General features: G+C 45.6%; 1 protein-coding gene across 3 annotated transcripts in view; it reads left to right on the forward strand.

Moving 5' to 3' along the window:
- Positions 1-17658, forward strand: part of LOC118365415 (sphingosine 1-phosphate receptor 2-like) — a 34344-nt gene extending 16686 nt beyond the window's left edge. Inside the window, exons 1-2 of one of the 3 annotated variants that reach the window (XM_035747591.2) lie at positions 5220-5415; positions 14147-17658. In XM_035747591.2, coding sequence (XP_035603484.1) covers positions 14314-15435 — 1122 coding nt within the window. In that variant the 5' untranslated portion in view covers positions 5220-5415; positions 14147-14313 and the 3' untranslated portion in view covers positions 15436-17658. Of the gene's footprint in view, positions 1-5219; positions 5416-11730; positions 13215-14146 lie in introns of those variants that run through there. The other 2 variants (XM_035747590.2, XM_035747589.2) reach the window with 2 other exon arrangements.
- Positions 17659-17856: the final 198 nt, after the last annotated feature.

A 17856-nucleotide genomic window follows, 5' to 3' on the forward strand; every position in this document is an offset into this window, starting at 1 on the left:
TGTCTGGTCCGCTAGCACACATGTGTTGTTGTGTCGTTTCAGTTTTGCGTCTGTTTTTTTCTCTTGGTGTGGCTTTCAGCCCTGTCTGCATGGCTGAGGGGTTGTGGGTATTATCAGCCTGCCTGTCAACACTGAGCCTATCTAGAGGTTAGGTTTAGAATAAGGGCTAGGGTTAGGTTTAGAATAAGGGCTAGGGTTAGGTTTAGAATAAGGGCTAGGGTTAGGGTTAGAATAAGGGCTTGGGTTAGGGTTAGAATAAGGGCTTGGGTTAGGTTTAGAATAAGGGCTAGGGTTAGGTTTAGAATAAGGGCTAGGGTTAGGTTTAGAATAAGGGCTAGGGTTAGGTTTAGAATAAGGGCTAGGGTTAGGTTTAGAATAAGGGCTAGGGTTAGGTTTAGAATAAGGGCTAGGGTTAGGTTTAGAATAAGGGCTAGGGTTAGGGTTAGAATAAGGGCTAGGGTTAGGGTTAGAATAAGGGCTTGGGTTAGGTTTAGAATAAGGGCTAGGGTTAGGTTTAGAATAAGGGCTAGGGTTAGGTTTAGAATAAGGGCTAGGGTTAGGTTTAGAATAAGGGCTAGGGTTAGGTTTAGAATAAGGGCTAGGGTTAGGTTTAGAATAAGGGCTAGGGTTAGGTTTAGAATAAGGGCTAGGGTTAGGGTTAGAATAAGGGCTAGGGTTAGGGTTAGAATAAGGGCTAGGGTTAGAATAAGGGTTAGGGTTAGAATAAGGGTTAGGGTTAGAATAAGGGCTAGGGTTAGGGTTAGAATAAGGGCTAGGGTTAGGGTTAGAATAAGGGCTAGGGTTAGGGTTAGAATAAGGGTTAGGGTTAGAATAAGGGCTAGGGTTAGGGTTAGAATAAGGGCTAGGGTTAGGGTTAGAATAAGGGTTAGGGTTAGAATAAGGGCTAGGGTTAGAATAAGGGCTAGGGTTAGGGTTAGAATAAGGGATAGGGTTAGGGTTAGTAGATAGTTGAAATGTTGCTGATTGTCTGTAGAGCATCTACAGATAGACTATCCAAATAGTGTTTCTGCCCCCTTTGCCCCTGGTCCTGCTGGTTCTGTGAACTTCAATGCTCTGCCTCTGCTTCTGCCTTGCTCTGGGAACTGACTGAGGGTGATCAATGCTGCAGTGATGGCTGTGAAATTACTTCATGTCATGGATGGAGCCCTGGGGCTCAGGGATGTGGATAGAGAGCAGAGACACACTGCTGCCACCTGCTATCAACAGCAAATTCAGTCCCACTATAGCCTGACTGTGAACCATCGGGTTCTTGATCACCTCCTTAACCAAGGCCCTTCTCCCCCCGGTTGCTCAGAAAGGTTCCAAACTTCTTCCTTTTAAGAATGATGGTGGCCACTATGTTCTTGGGGACCTTCAATGCTGCATAAATGTTTTGGTACCCTTCCCCAGATCTGTGCCTCGACACAATCCTGTCTCGGAGCTCTACGGAGAATTCCTTCGATCTCATGGCTTCTTGTTTTTTTCTCTGACATACCTTTCCAAATCATGTCCAATCAATTGAATTTACCACAGGTGGACTCCAATCAAGTTGTAGAAACATCTCAAGGATGATCAATGGAAACAGGAAACACCTGAGCTCAATTTCGAGTCTCATAGCAAAGGGTCTGAATACTTATGCAAATCAGGTATTTCTGTTTTTGCTGAGGAATTGTTTATTTCGTCCCTTTTTAGAATAAGGCTGTAACGTGACAAAATGTGGAAAAAGTCAAGGAGTCTGAATACTTTCCAAAGGCCCTGTATGTTGTACGTCTGTTATCATGCATGTTTCAAGCCCCATTGCTTCTTGACACACTTTATACACTGCATTGTGTGTCACGGTGCTGCTGATGATGTAAATCTCTCTTCCTTCCTGCACTGACATCTTTAATGCTCCATCTCACTGCATTTGTGTTGAACCCTTCGAGACACTATGGCACTTGGCATCAAGAGTGAGAACCTGTGGTCAGGGACCGGGGTGGGGGAGGAGGCGTTAAGGGGAGGGAGTGCGGAATGGAACAATCCTCCTGACAGCGAGCAGAGCTCTCAACGAGTATGCTCACAACACCATTAGACGGGCCAAAAATGGAACCCGACAAGGCATCCAATCACAGCAGAGAGCGGTCCTACCCAGCGTGGGACTATGATGGATAATGATAACCCATAACCCTCTGGCTGCTCTAAAAGTCTGAGAGAGATTAGCTAGGAGGAGGAGAGAGCTTACTCTACCACAGAGGTAAGATTGCATCTGTCTGGTGCTTTGATGATAACACAACAGCTTTAATGTGATAGAGAGGTAGTGTGAAGTAGAGGTCATCTCAGATCTGGAAGTGTAGATCCAAATTGAATTGGATTTGTGATATTCCCATCTGACATTTTTTGCAAAATCAATACACCATCTGATTCGGATGGACCAGATATGACCCAAAATATGTCAGAGAATCGGATCCAAATTGGGTCAGGTCTGTATCGGATGAAAATGGAGCCGAAAGATTAAAAGAATGCAGCTTTATTACTGCGATAGCAGCAGAATGTCTTTGACTTCACAGGCAGGCAGTGAACATTAACACTCAGCGTCATTCTGACCATTTGCTATTTCAATTGTTTAAATATTCCAGAATAAATAATGAATTGCTAAATGAATGCATTTATTATGTTAAAATATCTCATAAGAAACATCAGGACACCAAATGCAAATTATAATCAGAAAATGTATTTCTTGATCCAGAAGCACATAGACTGTAAATACAAAAAAAAAAATGATAGTGTATTTTCTGACTGTAAGACAAGTTGCCTGCCCACTAGGTCCATTCAAACTAGACCTAAACTATATTGAAACTACACCTATAATTATGAACGCAACACAGCAAGATGCATTTCGCAGCATGGGGATGGGTATTTTCATTAACAAAGAAACAAGGAGTTTACCAAATAGTGCTTATTCCATATCATCCTACAGAGGTCCATTCTGTGTTTTTAGTGTTTGTTTTACATCTGGCCTACAGGAACATACACTAATGAAAATGTTATGTTCTTTCAAATATTTCCATTTTGTATTGTTACCGAACACCTTCATAAACACAACCATATTACATTTGCACGAAGGGGGGGGGGTTCTATGAGGCCAGACTTTTCTAGTTCAATGGATTTATTAGACTGGTGGCTATTGGTACTCCTAGAGGCCCCGCTATTCTACTGTTAAATATGATATGGTCATTTTGACCGTCATGGTGCTTTTAGGATGAGATGCTCAAAAGTTTTAGTCTTTTATGACATTTGCCTGTGAGTACTGCTAGAGTGTAAAATACACGTTTTGGAAGAGTCAGGTGTAAGGTTCATATTGAAATTATAAAACTGAAATGTTAATGTTTCACATGCAGTTGTGGTCTACACACTACAGCCTAGTATTTTCATAAATGACATCCCTAATTAAAAATGTCGACACAAGAAGGGAATGGGTTTGTGGCAAAAAACGCACTATAGAATAAGCGCTCTGTTTCCCGTTAATTTGTGTGCATTCATTGTTTCATTATGTGACTTGTTTTTTATGTTTATATATTTAGCTTGAACATGCGTAGAAGTACCTGGCCTGTGCACAAATGTAGGCCTATAAAAGTTACCGTTTGGGGATGTCTGATAGTAGGCCATTTCTGATTGTCTTAACTCGCCACAACTTATGAGCTGCGGAGCTTCTCAAAGTAGTTTTGTTCATCACCTCACACAGAACGCCAACAGAGTGTTGTACATTAATTGGGAATGACCATAGTTCCTCACTATATTTGAACATCTTTTCCATCACTCTCCTTCTTGAGCTTAAGTAACCTCGGTGTGAAATAGCAACATATTGCTGATCCCAGTGGCGGATTTAGGTATAGGCAACATGGGCAGCCGCCGGGGCGGCACTTGGGTGGTCGCGCATAAAAATTAGGAATGGTGACATTTGCGTGATTGGTTTTCTATTGCTCATTTGCAAGTCACGTCAATGATATCATGTCACCGTGTGGGACTGTGGGTCAATTAACCTTGTCGGAGTGGGCGCCCTGATTCTAGTTTGTGAGCTAGGCAGGCTACTTACTGCCTGGGTAGATCTCCCACTCAGAAGTACAAGATGGGGAGGGAGGCGGAGGTAGGTTGACCTCAGGTCTCCCCATTGGAAGCCCGAGGTAGGGGGAGCAGGGGAATCTATCAAATAGAGCGGCTCTAACATTTTACACATCTAATGCAATTAGTCAAATCAGTCACACTACGAAATGCTACCAAATAAACCACAATTCATTCCTAGTACTGTGAATATATAGTTTCACAGACATATTGTTGCATTTTTTGTCTGGTTTGTGTGAAATGGTAAAGAATAATATAAAACCAGTCTGCACACCACCAAGGTGAACTGGTTTAGTCTTGAGTCTTGGTTGACAGTGTTGGGGGATGGGTGACGTATTGATGCTCGAGTGCCAAATCAACACACGTGTTTCTGTTTGTCTTTATTACTTATTTTTGATATTTGAGTCATATTTTTATATTTATATAGTTTTAAATGTTATTATTATTTATGTGTGTTCCAAATGTTTTTTTGTTTTTTTTGCTGGGGGGGGGGCGGTTCGCCCTGTGAGCCATAAAAGCTAGAACCGCCACTGGCTGATCCCATGAAATAGGCTACCTCCGTTGTGTAAATACAGCTGTGTCTATTCCAAGCTCATTGGTGAGGGCCCAGTTGAAACAAGTTAGTCAACATGTGTCAGCATCCCTGTGGAACGCTTTCGACACCTTGTAGTCCTTGACCCGACGAACTGAGGAAGTTCTGGGGACAAATGGGGGTGCAACTCAATATTGGTGTCCCTAATGTTTTGAACCCTCAGGGTACTGTATATGTATGTACGTCTCCGTGTGTCCATGTGACTGAGTACAGTTATACAAGACAATGTTGTGTCTGAGGAATCTCAAACACTGATGTCTAGGTTCACTGGTTTCCCCTGCAGCAGGAGAAAGTGGAGCTGGGTAGCTGCGAGTGCTGCAGTGACAGCAGGTGGGTAATGGAACAGCTATCTGGGAGGGGAGCAGCAGGCACACACAGACACACTGCTAATTGGGGCTTATCAGGTGTTGCTGGGAAAGGGAAAACACCACCTGGGGCTTTTGTGAGAGCAGAGCAGGGAGCTATCAGTGGGTCACATGACCACAGTGCGAGGAGGGGGTTTGTCTCAGTGTGGGGTTAGGAACCACATAATTTTGTCTATCAGCCGGCTCTCGGTCGAACCGTCTGGTTTTACAGCGCCTCAGAACGGGTCTCGAAACAACCACTGGTTTTAATTGGCTGATCTCTCAGTAATAATTGGCGGATCTCTCTGTCCATCATCATCATTTGGATAACCCTTAGAACCTCCCCTCTACATTGTGGACTTCAAAGTGTGAGCAACGCAGGTGAGTTTGGAAAATCTGAAAGTGCGCATCTTAGAAATAGTTTTCACATTTTTAAAATGTATGTGCCTGAACTCAGAATCACTTGGGCTGGTTAATGAGAGAGAACATTTATTTTTCTAAGTCCCATCTACTACAACCCCCTTTCAAGTCCCACTTTGTTGCACAGTGTTACCAGGCTCTATGTACCAGTCGAACCCGAGGTCCCAGAGGATAAGGTTTCAGAAGATCTTTACTATTCGGACTCGTGAATATTCAGCATGGTTCATTTGAATATCGTACTAAATACACATTGCGTGATAAACTTTGAGCAGCTTTGATTATGTAAAACAGATTATTATCTGGTTGTTTTAGTTCTGATCATTTGTGGATGTAAAACAACCTTGGTGTTGGAGACAAACAAGATGGGCTACATGGTGACAATATAAACTCAGCAAAAAAATAAATGTCCTCTCACTATCAACTGCGTTTATTTTCAGCAAACAACGTGTAAATATTTGTATGTACATAAGATTCAACAACTGAGACATAAACTGAACAAGTTCCACAGACATGTGACTAACAGAAATGGAATAATGTGTCCCTGAACAAAGGGGGGGTCAAAATCAAAAGTAACAGTCAGTATCTGGTGTGGCCACGAGCTGCATTAAGTACTGCAGTGCATCTCCTCCTCATGGACTGCACCAGATTTGCCAGTTCTTGCTGTGAGATGTTACCCCACTCTTCCACCAAGGCACCTGAAAGTTCCCGGACATTTCAAGTGGGAATGGCCCTAGCCCTCACCCTCCAATCCAACAGGTCCCAGACGTGCCCAATGGGATTGAGATCCAGGCTCTTCGCTGGCCATGGCTGAACACTGACATTCCTGTCTTGCAGGAAATCATGCACAGAACGAGCAGTATGGCTGATGGCATTGTCATGCTGGAGGGTCATGTCAGGTTGAGCCTGCAGGAAGGGTACCACATGAGGGAGGAGGATGTCTTCCCTGTAACGCACAACATTGAGATTGCCTGCAATGACAACAAGCTCAGTCCGATGATGCTGTAACACACCGCCCCAGACCATGACGGACCCTCCACCTCGAAATCGATCCCGCTCCAGAGTATAGGCCTCAGTGTAACGCTCATTCCTTCAACGATAAACGCGAATCCGACCATCACCCCTGGTTGGCAACTGACAAAAGTCAGTGAAGTGCACTGTTTTCCTGTCCTGTCCTGTCTGGTCCAGCGACGGTGGGTTTGTGTCCATAGGCGACGTTGTTGCCGGTGATGTCTGGTGAGGACCTGCCGTACAACAGGCCTACAAGCCCTCAGTCCAGCCTCTCAGCCTATTGCGGACAGTCTGAGCACTGATGGAGGGATTGTGCGTTCCTAGTGTAACTCGGGCAGTTGTTGTTGCCATCCTGTACCTGTCCCGCAGGTGGGATGTTTGGATGTACCGATCCTGTGCAGTTGTTGTTACACTTGGTCTGCCACTGCAAGGACGATCAGCTGTCCATCTTGTCTCCCTGTAGCGCTGTCTTAGGCGACTCACAGTATGGACATTGCAATTTATTGCCCTGGCCACATCTGCAGTCCTCATGCCTCCTTGCAGCATGCCTAAGGCATGTTCACACATATGAGCAGGGACCCTGGGCATCTTCCTTTTGGTGTTTTTCAGTCAGTAGAAAGGCCTCTTTTAGTGTCAAGTTTTTGTAATTGTGGCCTTAATTGCCTACCATCTGTAAGCTGTTAGTGTCTTAATGACCGTTCAACGGGTGCATGTTCATTAATTGTTTATGGTTCATTGAATAATTCTCAAAATGGTGCCGGAAGAATTCTTTGCGTTATTTGTAACTTATTTTGTAGATAATGTTTCTGCAACCGTATCTTACGGCAAAAAAAGAGCTTCGGGATATCAGGACAGCGATCACTCGCCTCGGATTAGACAAAGATTTTTTTCTACAACAAGCAGGACGCACAGGACATTCTCCAAGCACCCGACAGGGCTGACATCCCCGTTATTTGCAAGAGGAAGCGATGCAGGTACAGAGGACAAAGAGCCAGATGCCTCTACACAAGGCTGCGGGGCCAGACGGATTATCAGGACGTGTGCTCCAGGCATGTGCTGATCAACTGGCAGGTGTCTTCACTGACATTTTCAACGTGTCCCTGATTTGAGTCTGTAATACCAACATGTTTCAAGCAGACCACCATATTCCCTGAGCCCAAGAACACAAAGGCAACCTGCCTAAATGACTACAGACCCTTAGCACTCACGTCCGTAGCCATGAAGTGCTTTGAAAGGCTGGTAATGGCTCACATCAACACCATTATCCTAGAAACCCGAGACCCACTCCAATTTGCATACCGCCCAAACAGATCCACAGATGATGCAATCTCTATTGCACTCCACACTGCCCTTTCCCACCTGGACAAAAGGAACACTTATGTGAGAATGCTATTCATTGACTACAGCTCAGCGTTCCACACCACAGTACCCTCAAAGCTCATCACTGAGCTAAGCATCCTGGGACTAAACACCTCCCTCTGCAACTGGATCCTAGACTTCCTGATGGGCCGTACCCAGCTGGTAAGGGTAGGTAGCAACACATCTGCCACGCTGATCCTCAACACTGGAGCTCCCCAGGTGTGCATGCTCAGTCCCCTCCTGTACTCCCTGTTCACCCATGACTGCATGGCCAGGCACGACTCCAACACCATCATTAAGTTTGCAGATGACACAACACAACAAACAGCCTGATCACCAACAACGATGAGACAGCCTATAGGGAGGAGGTCAGAGACCTGGCCGGGTGGTGCCAGAATAACAACTTATCCCTCAACATAACCAAGACTAAGGAGATGATTGTGGACTACAGGAAAATGAGGACCGACCATGCCCCCATTCTCATTGACGGGGCTGTAGTGGAGAAGGTTGAGAGCTTCAAGTTCCTTGGTGTCCACATCAACAACAAACGAGAATGGTCCAAACATACCTAGACAGTGGTGAAGAGGGCACGACAAAGCCTATTCCCTCTCAGGAAACTAAAAAGATTTGGCATGGGTCCTGAGATCCTCAAAAAGTCCTACAGCTGCACCATTGAGAGCATCCTGACTGGTTGCATCACTGCCTGGTACGGCAATTGCTCAGCCTCTGACCGCAAGGCACTGCAGAGGGTAGTGCGTACGGCCCAGTACATCACTGGGGCTAAGCTGCCTGCCATCCAGGACCTCTACACCAGGTGGTGTCAGAGGAAGGCCCTAAAAATTGTCAAAGACCCCAGCCACCCCAGTCATAGACTGTTTCTCTACTACCGCATGGCAAGTGGTACCAGAATGCCAAGTCTAGGACAAAAAGGCTTCTCAACAGTTTTTACCCCCAAGCCATAAGACTCCTGAACAGGTAATCAAAATAGCTACCCGGACTATTTGCATTTTGTGCCCCCCACCCCTCTTTTTAAGATGCTGCTACTCTCTGTTTATCATATATACATAGTCACTTTAACTATACATTCATGTACATACTACCTCAATTGGGCCGACCAACCAGTGCTCCTGCACATTGGCTATCTGCATTGTGTCCCACCCACCACCCGCCAACCCCTCTTTTACGCTACTGCTACTCTCTGTTCATCATATATGCATAGTCACTTTAACCATACCTATATGTACATACTACCTCAATCAGCCTGACTAACTGGTGTCTGTATGTAGCCTCGCTACTTTATATAGCCTCGCTACTGTATATAGCCTCGCTACTGTATATAGCCTCGCTACTGTATGTAGCCTCGCTACTGTTATAGCCTCGCTACTGTATATATATAGCCTCGCTACTGTTATAGCCTCGCTACTGTTATAGCCTCGCTACTGTATGTAGCCTCGCTACTGTATATAGATAGCCTCGCTAATGTATATAGCCTCGCTACTGTATATAGCCTCGCTACTGGTATAGCCTCGCTACTGTATATAGCCTCGCTACTGTTATAGCCTCGCTACTGTTATAGCCTCGCTACTGTTATAGCCTCACTACTGTTATAGCCTCACTACCTCGCTACTGTATATAGCCTGCTACTGTTATAGCCTCGCTACTGTATGTGGTTATAGCCTCGCTACTGTTATAGCCTCGCTACTGTTATAGCCTCGCTACTGTTATAGCCTCGCTACTGTATATAGCCTCTACTGTTATACTGTACTGTTATAGCCTCGCTACTGTTATAGCCTGCTACTGTTATAGCCTCGCTACTGTATGTATACTGTATATATAGATAGCCTCGCTACTGTTATAGCGTCGCTACTGTTATAGCGTCGCTACTGTTATAGCCTCGCTACTGTTTGTAGCCTCGCTACTGTTATAGCCCCGCTACTGTTATAGCCTCGCTACTGTTATAGCCTCGCTACTGTATATAGCCTCGCTACTGTTATAGCCTCGCTACTGTATGTAACCTCGCTACTGTTATAGCCTCGCTACTGTTATAGCCTCGCTACTGTATATAGCCTCGCTACTGTTATAGCCTCGCTACTGTTATAGCCTCGCTACTGTATATAGCCTCGCTACTGTATATAGCCTCGCTACTGTATATCGCCTCGCTACTGTATATAGCCTCGCTACTGTTATAGCGTCGCTACTGTTATAGCCTCGCTACTGTTTGTAGCCTCGCTACTGTTATAGCCCCGCTACTGTTATAGCCTCGCTACTGTTATTTTTCACTTTATTTTTACTGTTTTATTTCTTTACTTACCTATTGTTCACCTTCTTTGCACTATTGGTTAGAGCCTGTAAGTAAGCATTTCACTGTAAGGTCTACACCTGTTTTATTCGGCTCACGTGACAAATACACTTGGATTTGAAGCATGGGAATCAGTGTTTAAACCCTTTACAATGAAGATCTGTGAAGTTATTTGGATTTTTATGAATTATCTTAGAAAGACAGGGTCCTGAAAAAGGGACGTTTCTTTTTTTTGCTGAGTTTACATGGCTTTGATAATGACCCTATATCTAGGCTATGCAGCATGAGCATACACGTTTGGTGATTCGTCTTCGGCTCCTATCTTGATGTAAATGTGCTCCCTGAAGCGTTTTTTGATTTCCTGTCTCTGAATGACACCTGAGAAATGTATGTCTGGTGCTTGTCTTCCTGTCTCTCACTGCTGCCTTTTATCTCTTATTTCCTGTCACTCTTTCCATCCATCCATCCATCCATCCATCCATCCATCCTTCCATCTCTCTCTCTCTCTCTCTCTCTCTTGCTCTCTCTCTCTTGCTCTCTCTCTCTCTCTCTCTTGCTCTCTCTCTCTTGCTCTCTCTCTCTCTCTCGCTCTCTCTTTTTACACACTCACAGTGGAGACACGATTCTCCAGCATGTACTGTTTGAACAAGGTTCCTGGTCCTGCAGTAGACCATTGAACACTAATGTGGGTTAGAGTAGGGCCTTCAGTCATGGAAATACAGAAGCCTCAGGCTTTAGCTTCTTGCACCAGAGTAAAACCTGCCAGTGGAGCCACATAAATCTCACATGGCACACAGACTTGTTCTCTCATTGGATCTAGGCCTACCTCTGTGTAATCGATAAACTCAGTCACTCTCATCACACCCTGTTGTTGAAGGCAGGGGAGAGAGGGAGGGAAGGAAGGAATCTTGGCAGGTGTGTCTTGGTGCTGAGCATGTGTTTATCTGTTAGGGCTCCAGCAGCAGGGATATGACAGTGATGTGGGATGTATGAGGGGTCAACACAGTGCACAGCTTTGTCTCGTGCCATATGATGTTCGGGACTACAGAGCAGTGGAGCAGGAAGTCTGCTGCTCGCTTGTCCTGTCTGTCAGCTAGTTGCCGTGGAGACGTCTGGGCCTGTGTGGCACAGGGCAGATCAAGGGACGAGACAACAGCACTGCAGGTAAACCAGCCCATCAGGTTTCACACGCTGTCAAATCCCCTGATCACGGAGATGTCACGTGGCACGCCAAGGTCTCCACGGCGATGCACAGTCTGACGGGGACTTGAGCTGCAAGTCGGAAAACAGCCTGGGAAACTCTCCTTAGAAATCTGAAGAGAACTAACTCAAAGATGAGCTGAGAGGAAAGAAGAAGCTGCTTCCAAAACACCATGTCCTCTTTGCTCCGTTCAATCTCAGCCATTTTTAGAGAGCTGGTTTATATTGACTCCTCCAATAACAACATCATTACCGTCTGCAGTAGTAATGTAACCTGATGTAATTACACTGGTGCGGCTGGCAGAGGCACTCAGCCTCAAGCCCTGATTTCTCTCTACTTATGGACACAGGAAACCGGGGGGCGGTAGGAGACCTGATGCTATGATTCCGATAAGGAAATAGGAATATATTAATTGAATTGAATCAACTGTATTGTTCCACAGAGGGGACATTTGGATTTGACCCCAGCATAAAATGGGCATACATCAGCACACATCCAACGGCTAATACAGTTGCAGCAGCCCTATTGGGAGTAGTCTGACCGGGGAGGGAGTGACTCCAGCATGGCTTGGTGTGGCTGTGTTATTCAGGCTGGAAGGCAGAGCTCCTCCACACCGAAGGAGACTATTGTTCTTTTGTTCCTGCTTGAGGAAACAGCAGAGCATGCTGGTTATTATTGGTAGCCAAGATCAGCTGTGTGTGTGTTCAACCTATGTGTGTGTGCGCAGCTGGACTCGTGTGCTGCTCTCCTCCGCTCTCTGTGTCGAGTGTATATACTCTTAGGTGTGTGTGTATGTGAAAGAGTGTATAGGGCTATGTTCAGTACATTTCATTCCTGTGTACGGTGCATGGACTGGCACATGACGTTGAAAGCCTTGACGGCTTATATGTGGGGGACTGTGTGTGTGGTGTGTGTGTGTGTGTGTGTGTGTGTGTGTGCGCACACGAGTGCATGAGGGTTTTGTGTGCGTCACAGCGACGTCTCAGATTCCTGCCTTTGTGTCCAGATACCATTCCACATGGGCACGCCGCTCATTCCACTCTCCCCAGCCCCTCTCTCTACCCTCACTGAGGTTTGTCACAGCCCAGTAGACGGGACGGCAGTTAGACTACCTAGCTAGCTACCTAAACGGCAGTAAAAGCGTTTAGATTAGGGAAATGAAGCAGGCAGCAGCAGCTCAGGCTGTAGAGAGGAGGCGTGCTGTGAAAGCATCAGGATCAGGTTACTATGAGCTGCTCTCCAGAGGCATCTCATTACGTCTACGTATTTAAGGGCTCAGACTCTAATCAGCTTTCCAGAACCTCTTTACTGCTGGACAGCTTTTATTTTTGTTTTAACAGACCCTCCTTTTGCTTTCAACACTGTTTTGACTTTTGACTACTGATTCCAAGCTTTCTTTGTGGACCAGTGTGTTATTTGCATGCATTTGTTTGAAAGTTATTTTTTAAACTGTACCATTCAAATGAACAAACGGCTTAATTATTTATTAATTATTGAATGTAAATGTTTAAGGGTAGAGTGGATCTGAAAACCAGTGACACACATCTGCTAATTAAAATGTTATGACCCAACTGTGGCTTTTTACAACTATCTTAACCAATGATCATGAGAATAGATGTTTTCTTTCACTTTAGATTGGTTAATTATATACTTCCCACAAGTCTGGAAAGTCCCCATCTTTCTGTTGTTTACTTACTGGTAGGGTTGTGAGATGCCCTCCAGTGTTTTGGGGGACATCACGTTGCGGCCTGCCCCTGGCCCTAGTCTGGCTGATCCACGATCTATGCTGCTATGCTGGTGTTAGAGAGGGACTTCAATGGAGTTAAATGTTGCTCAGTCCGGACAACGATGGTGTGACGGAGCAGAGTGTTGACAGCAAGGTGCTTAGAAATGGTGAGCGGAATATCCTCGGTAGACGGACAGACCTAGCTGCTGTCTGTTCTGGCCTGATGGACCATTAGGTTCTGAGGCTACAGCCTACAGGTGATCTCTGTCTAAGCTACTGTTCTGGAAGAAAAATCTCTGTTTCCTATGTTTCCTCGTACTGATTTTCATAGGAATTACAGGTCAAAGAGTGTAACTCTTCATGATAGGTTATTATGATGACGTAAACCTTGCCCTTGAGTCTCTCAATGCTCAACACTAATACACTATCTCTCTACTGTCATTCCAATCCTGTTGCACAGACAAAAGCAGCAACTGTCTGCCTGTGTGGGTGCTTAGCTGGAGATGTAGCAAAGGGACAAAGTACACAGTGTATTTGCAGCAGTTGCACATGTGGTCACACACAGTACTTTCTGTGTAATGCTCAGGGGAGAGTTGTGCCTGAGGGCAGATGCCAGATCTGTCCAGATTGGATCTATTTTTGAACCCTAAGAAATGTCTGATCACCCCAGGTTCACAGGCCAAAGCAGGCCCTATGGCAGTAAGAATCAGTCACACACACACACATCACACACACAACTGCTCTGATTTGTGTCTTAAGCAAGTCTGACCTTAATAAACTATGTCACTGTAACACAGACCAACTCATTACTTTGTCTCCCCTAGATGAGTCGACACTTGAATCAACCTTTTTCCCTCTTTTAAAATGTCTATTTAAAGGGACATTTAAAAAAAACAATTCTGCTTCATAGTCATCATCTCCAGCACAACCCCAACATCAACATATGTGGAAATTGTGCGTTTCTATGTTTTGTAGTAAAGAAAAGTGTTTCCAATGATATCATCAACCAATGCCTACTCATAATTGATTAAAATCACACAATGCACACTATTGTATGCCCTGTTGATAATCCTGACCATGTCTCTCTGATTCTCTGCAGGTGACCCAACCAGGCTTCCTGGGCCACTGAGACGTGATTCTGGGACGGGCACAGTCCCTCCCCTCAGCCTGCCTGCCCTGCGTCCTCCCCCTGTCTCCCAGACGTCTCCTCTTGAGAGAATGACCATCGGCCCAGACCAGCTCTACCGTCACCATACCACTGTGTGAATGACTCTTTGCCGAAAAGCCACCGTGCTCTGCCACCCCGTTGTTGCCATGAAGAGCAAGTATTCCCAGTACTACAACCGGACCCTGATCCATGCCTACTATGTGTTTGCCAAGGACATGACCTGGGAGGAGTTAGAGGAGCGCACCAACGGGAAGGCCCAGCTCAGCTCCCTCAACATCGTCTTCGTCATCATCTGCAGCATCATCATTCTGGAGAACTTGCTGCTGCTCATTGCCGTGTTCCGCAACAAGAAGTTCCACACCGCCATGTTCTTCTTCATCGGGAACCTAGCCTTCTCCGACCTGCTGGCCGGCTCAGCCTACATCGCCAACATCTTCCTATCAGGGCCGAGGACCTTTGAGTTGGTGCCGGTGCAGTGGTTCATCCGGGAGGGCACAGCCTTTATAGCGCTGGCCGCCTCCGTCTTCAGCCTGCTGGCCATCGCCATCGAGCGCTACATCGCCATCACCAAGGTTAGGGTTTACGGCTCTAACAGGACGTGTCGTATGTTCCTGCTGATCGGGACGTGCTGGGTCACCTCCATCCTCCTGGGGGGCCTGCCCATCATCGGCTGGAACTGCATCAACAACCTGCCTGAGTGCTCGGCCTTGCTGCCCCTCTATTCCAAGAAGTACATCCTGTTCGTGGTCACCATCTTCAGCATCATCCTGCTCTCTATCGGCATCCTTTACGTGCGCATCTACCTGATCGTGCGCTCCAGCCACCAGGAGGCCACCAACTCTCCGGCCTACGCCCTGCTGAAGACAGTCACCATCGTGCTGGGCGTCTTCATCATGTGCTGGCTGCCTGCCTTCACCGTCCTCCTCCTGGACACCTCCTGCCGCAGGCTGGACTGCCCCGTCCTCTCCAAGGCAGACATCTTCTTCGGCATCGCCATGCTCAACTCGGCACTCAACCCACTGATCTACACGCTACGCAGCAAGGACATGAGAAAAGAGTTCCTGCGTGTGCTGTGCTGCTGGGGGCTGCTGACCAGCGGGCGCCCCACTGACCGATGCCTGGTGCCCCTCAAGAGCTCCAGCTCTATGGAGCACTGTACCAACAAACACGAACACCAGACCACGCCCATCATGCAGGCAGAGTGCACCACCTGTGTCTGACTCAATGCTATAATCGCACAATGTGTGTTTCTGAATGTGAAGGTGTGTGCGTGTATGTCTGTTAGACTTGGTGTGTGAGAGGGATAGTGTGTGTGATGGGGCTGTGTGCAGGTGAAGAGACTTAAAGAGGAAAGCACACCTGTGAACCCCCATCCCCACTCCAGACCTGCCACATAGAAGACGGTCTGTCTGTTTGTCTGGAGAGATGTCACAACATCGTTGACTCTCATTACAATCATACCTGTGTGAATTCACAATCAGCATTCAACCGATTCCCCACAAGAGCGTGACAACACAATCATCCTCGAGTGAATTCACTATTATTCAATGAATTCACAATCATAGCTGAGCCTTTTTTTTTTTTTAAACAATGTTTTTAAACATTTTCTTAGGGACTTTCACAGAGTGGAGTCACAATCTTTGTTGAGGGAGTCTTGATTATAATGATACATGAATTCATGTTCTGCATGTCCACTTGTTTTACATGTATGCGGACTCTCTTATGGAAAGCCAAATCCACAGACACCATATGCATAATACATAATCGTGATGCTGAGTTGTTGGAGTGTTTTACTGCGCCCTGATAATGGTAAAGCTTTCACATATTGCACTTTGTAGACATGTAAGCGTTGTGTGATTGTTTATGGCTGTCACCCTCTTGAAAGGTTAAACCACAGACGTTTCCCTGAGTGAATTATATATGTATCCATACATGCAGTACTCATAGGCCATTGCTCATATAGAGAGACGTGAGGCACCCAGGCAGTGACTTGTCCTCACTCAGTAGTGCACTCCATGCAGGCCAAAACCCTTACAAGTACCCCTCTAAACCAGGGCTATATATCCTCATATATTAATCTGCATAGACCCCTTTGATTAACTGCAAAAAACAAAAGTACTCTGCTTACGTATATTGCATGACATTCTAACTCCTTTGTAAGAACTAATGTGTATTGGTGTACTCCAGTAAGTTCAGCTTGTTCATTAACATTCTCTCTCTCTCTCTCTCTCCGCCCACTTAAATCTGTCCCTCTCGCTTCTACTGTTGTCTTTTGTAACTAACGTTTCCTAAGAGGAAGGCCCAGTCAGAAAACACATTTCCTGAAGTGAGTTGGCCCTGATAAATTTCACTCAATGACAGCTACCCAGCAGCCCATAACCAACAGGGCTGTTGTCTTAACGACGTTATAGCAACGAAGTGGCAGAGTGTGCTTTCTGTTATTATTGGGCGTTGCTCCAGGGGAATGGGCCTGAATGTAAGTATGAAGTGTTTGGAGCGAGACCGCTCTATTTTTGACAGTATTATTGATCATTGACTTGTCATTGATGTGCAGAGAGTGGGATTAAACAGGGTAGTTCAATCTCACTGCGAAGTCTTAAAAACAGACCACAACAAAATAACAGGAATATCACCCCCCAAGCCAGTCCAGGTAGAATGGTTGAAAAATAGTACAGTGTCCTGTTCAACACAGGAAGACATGGGATTCGTCCAGAGTAGACACATCTCATCTTCCCCAATCCCAATAATCCCCCTCCATAAACGAGAGAAGATCCCGTTTAAAGGGGAGCACGGGTCTCCATTCCCTTCACACGAGAGGTCGTCCGTCCTCTTTTACTCTCTTAGATGCCTAAATAAACTCTACTTCCTCTTACGACAGGAAGTCCTGTGTTTCATGAAGCGGTTCCTGTTGTTCGGGAAGAACCTCATCTGCCTTTGTCCAGACACACACTCACTCTCACTTGGCCACGCTTCTGGTCCTCATCATATTTCCATGCAGGTTTTTACAGCCTGCTAGTTAGACAGCGAGCCCTAGCCTGGAATCCAAACTAATATGCTCTGTTACACAATTGTTTCACTTCACAATAAACTGAGCATATACATTTAGATTCCAGGCTAGGCCAGACCAGTAGGAATAGTGAAAGCACTTTGGCAGATTCCATATTGCCTGGGTTTCTTCAAAGACAGCGCAAACATACCTATCACTTCATTCATGTGTTGCCTAACCCTGTATTATTTGTATAAATATATGAATGGCTATGTATGTAAGTATGTACAGTATGTATGTATGTATGTAAGAACTGTGTTCATGTATGGAATGTCTTGTGTCCAGTAGCACGATGCCTGTGTCAAAACGGTACAGCTTAAACACTAATAGTGGTACATAATTTTTTGTATTTTTAAATGCATTCCTTTTTTATAAAATAAATGAAATATCTGAAGAATCCAATGCGTTTTGTGTGTGTTTTTAAACGAGTGAATGTGTGCACACGAAAGTTAATATTTGTGCATGTATTGTATGTAGAAAAACATGTCCTGACACGTTTCACTTTCCAGGCCTATTGCCATCTTTCAAAATCCCACATGGCTGCATGAGGTGTAATCGAAGACTGATATTTAATCCAAACATGCTCTAACAAAGT

This window comes from Oncorhynchus keta, chromosome 32 (genome assembly GCF_023373465.1).
Source record: "Oncorhynchus keta strain PuntledgeMale-10-30-2019 chromosome 32, Oket_V2, whole genome shotgun sequence".
Lineage (NCBI taxonomy): Eukaryota > Metazoa > Chordata > Actinopteri > Salmoniformes > Salmonidae > Oncorhynchus > Oncorhynchus keta.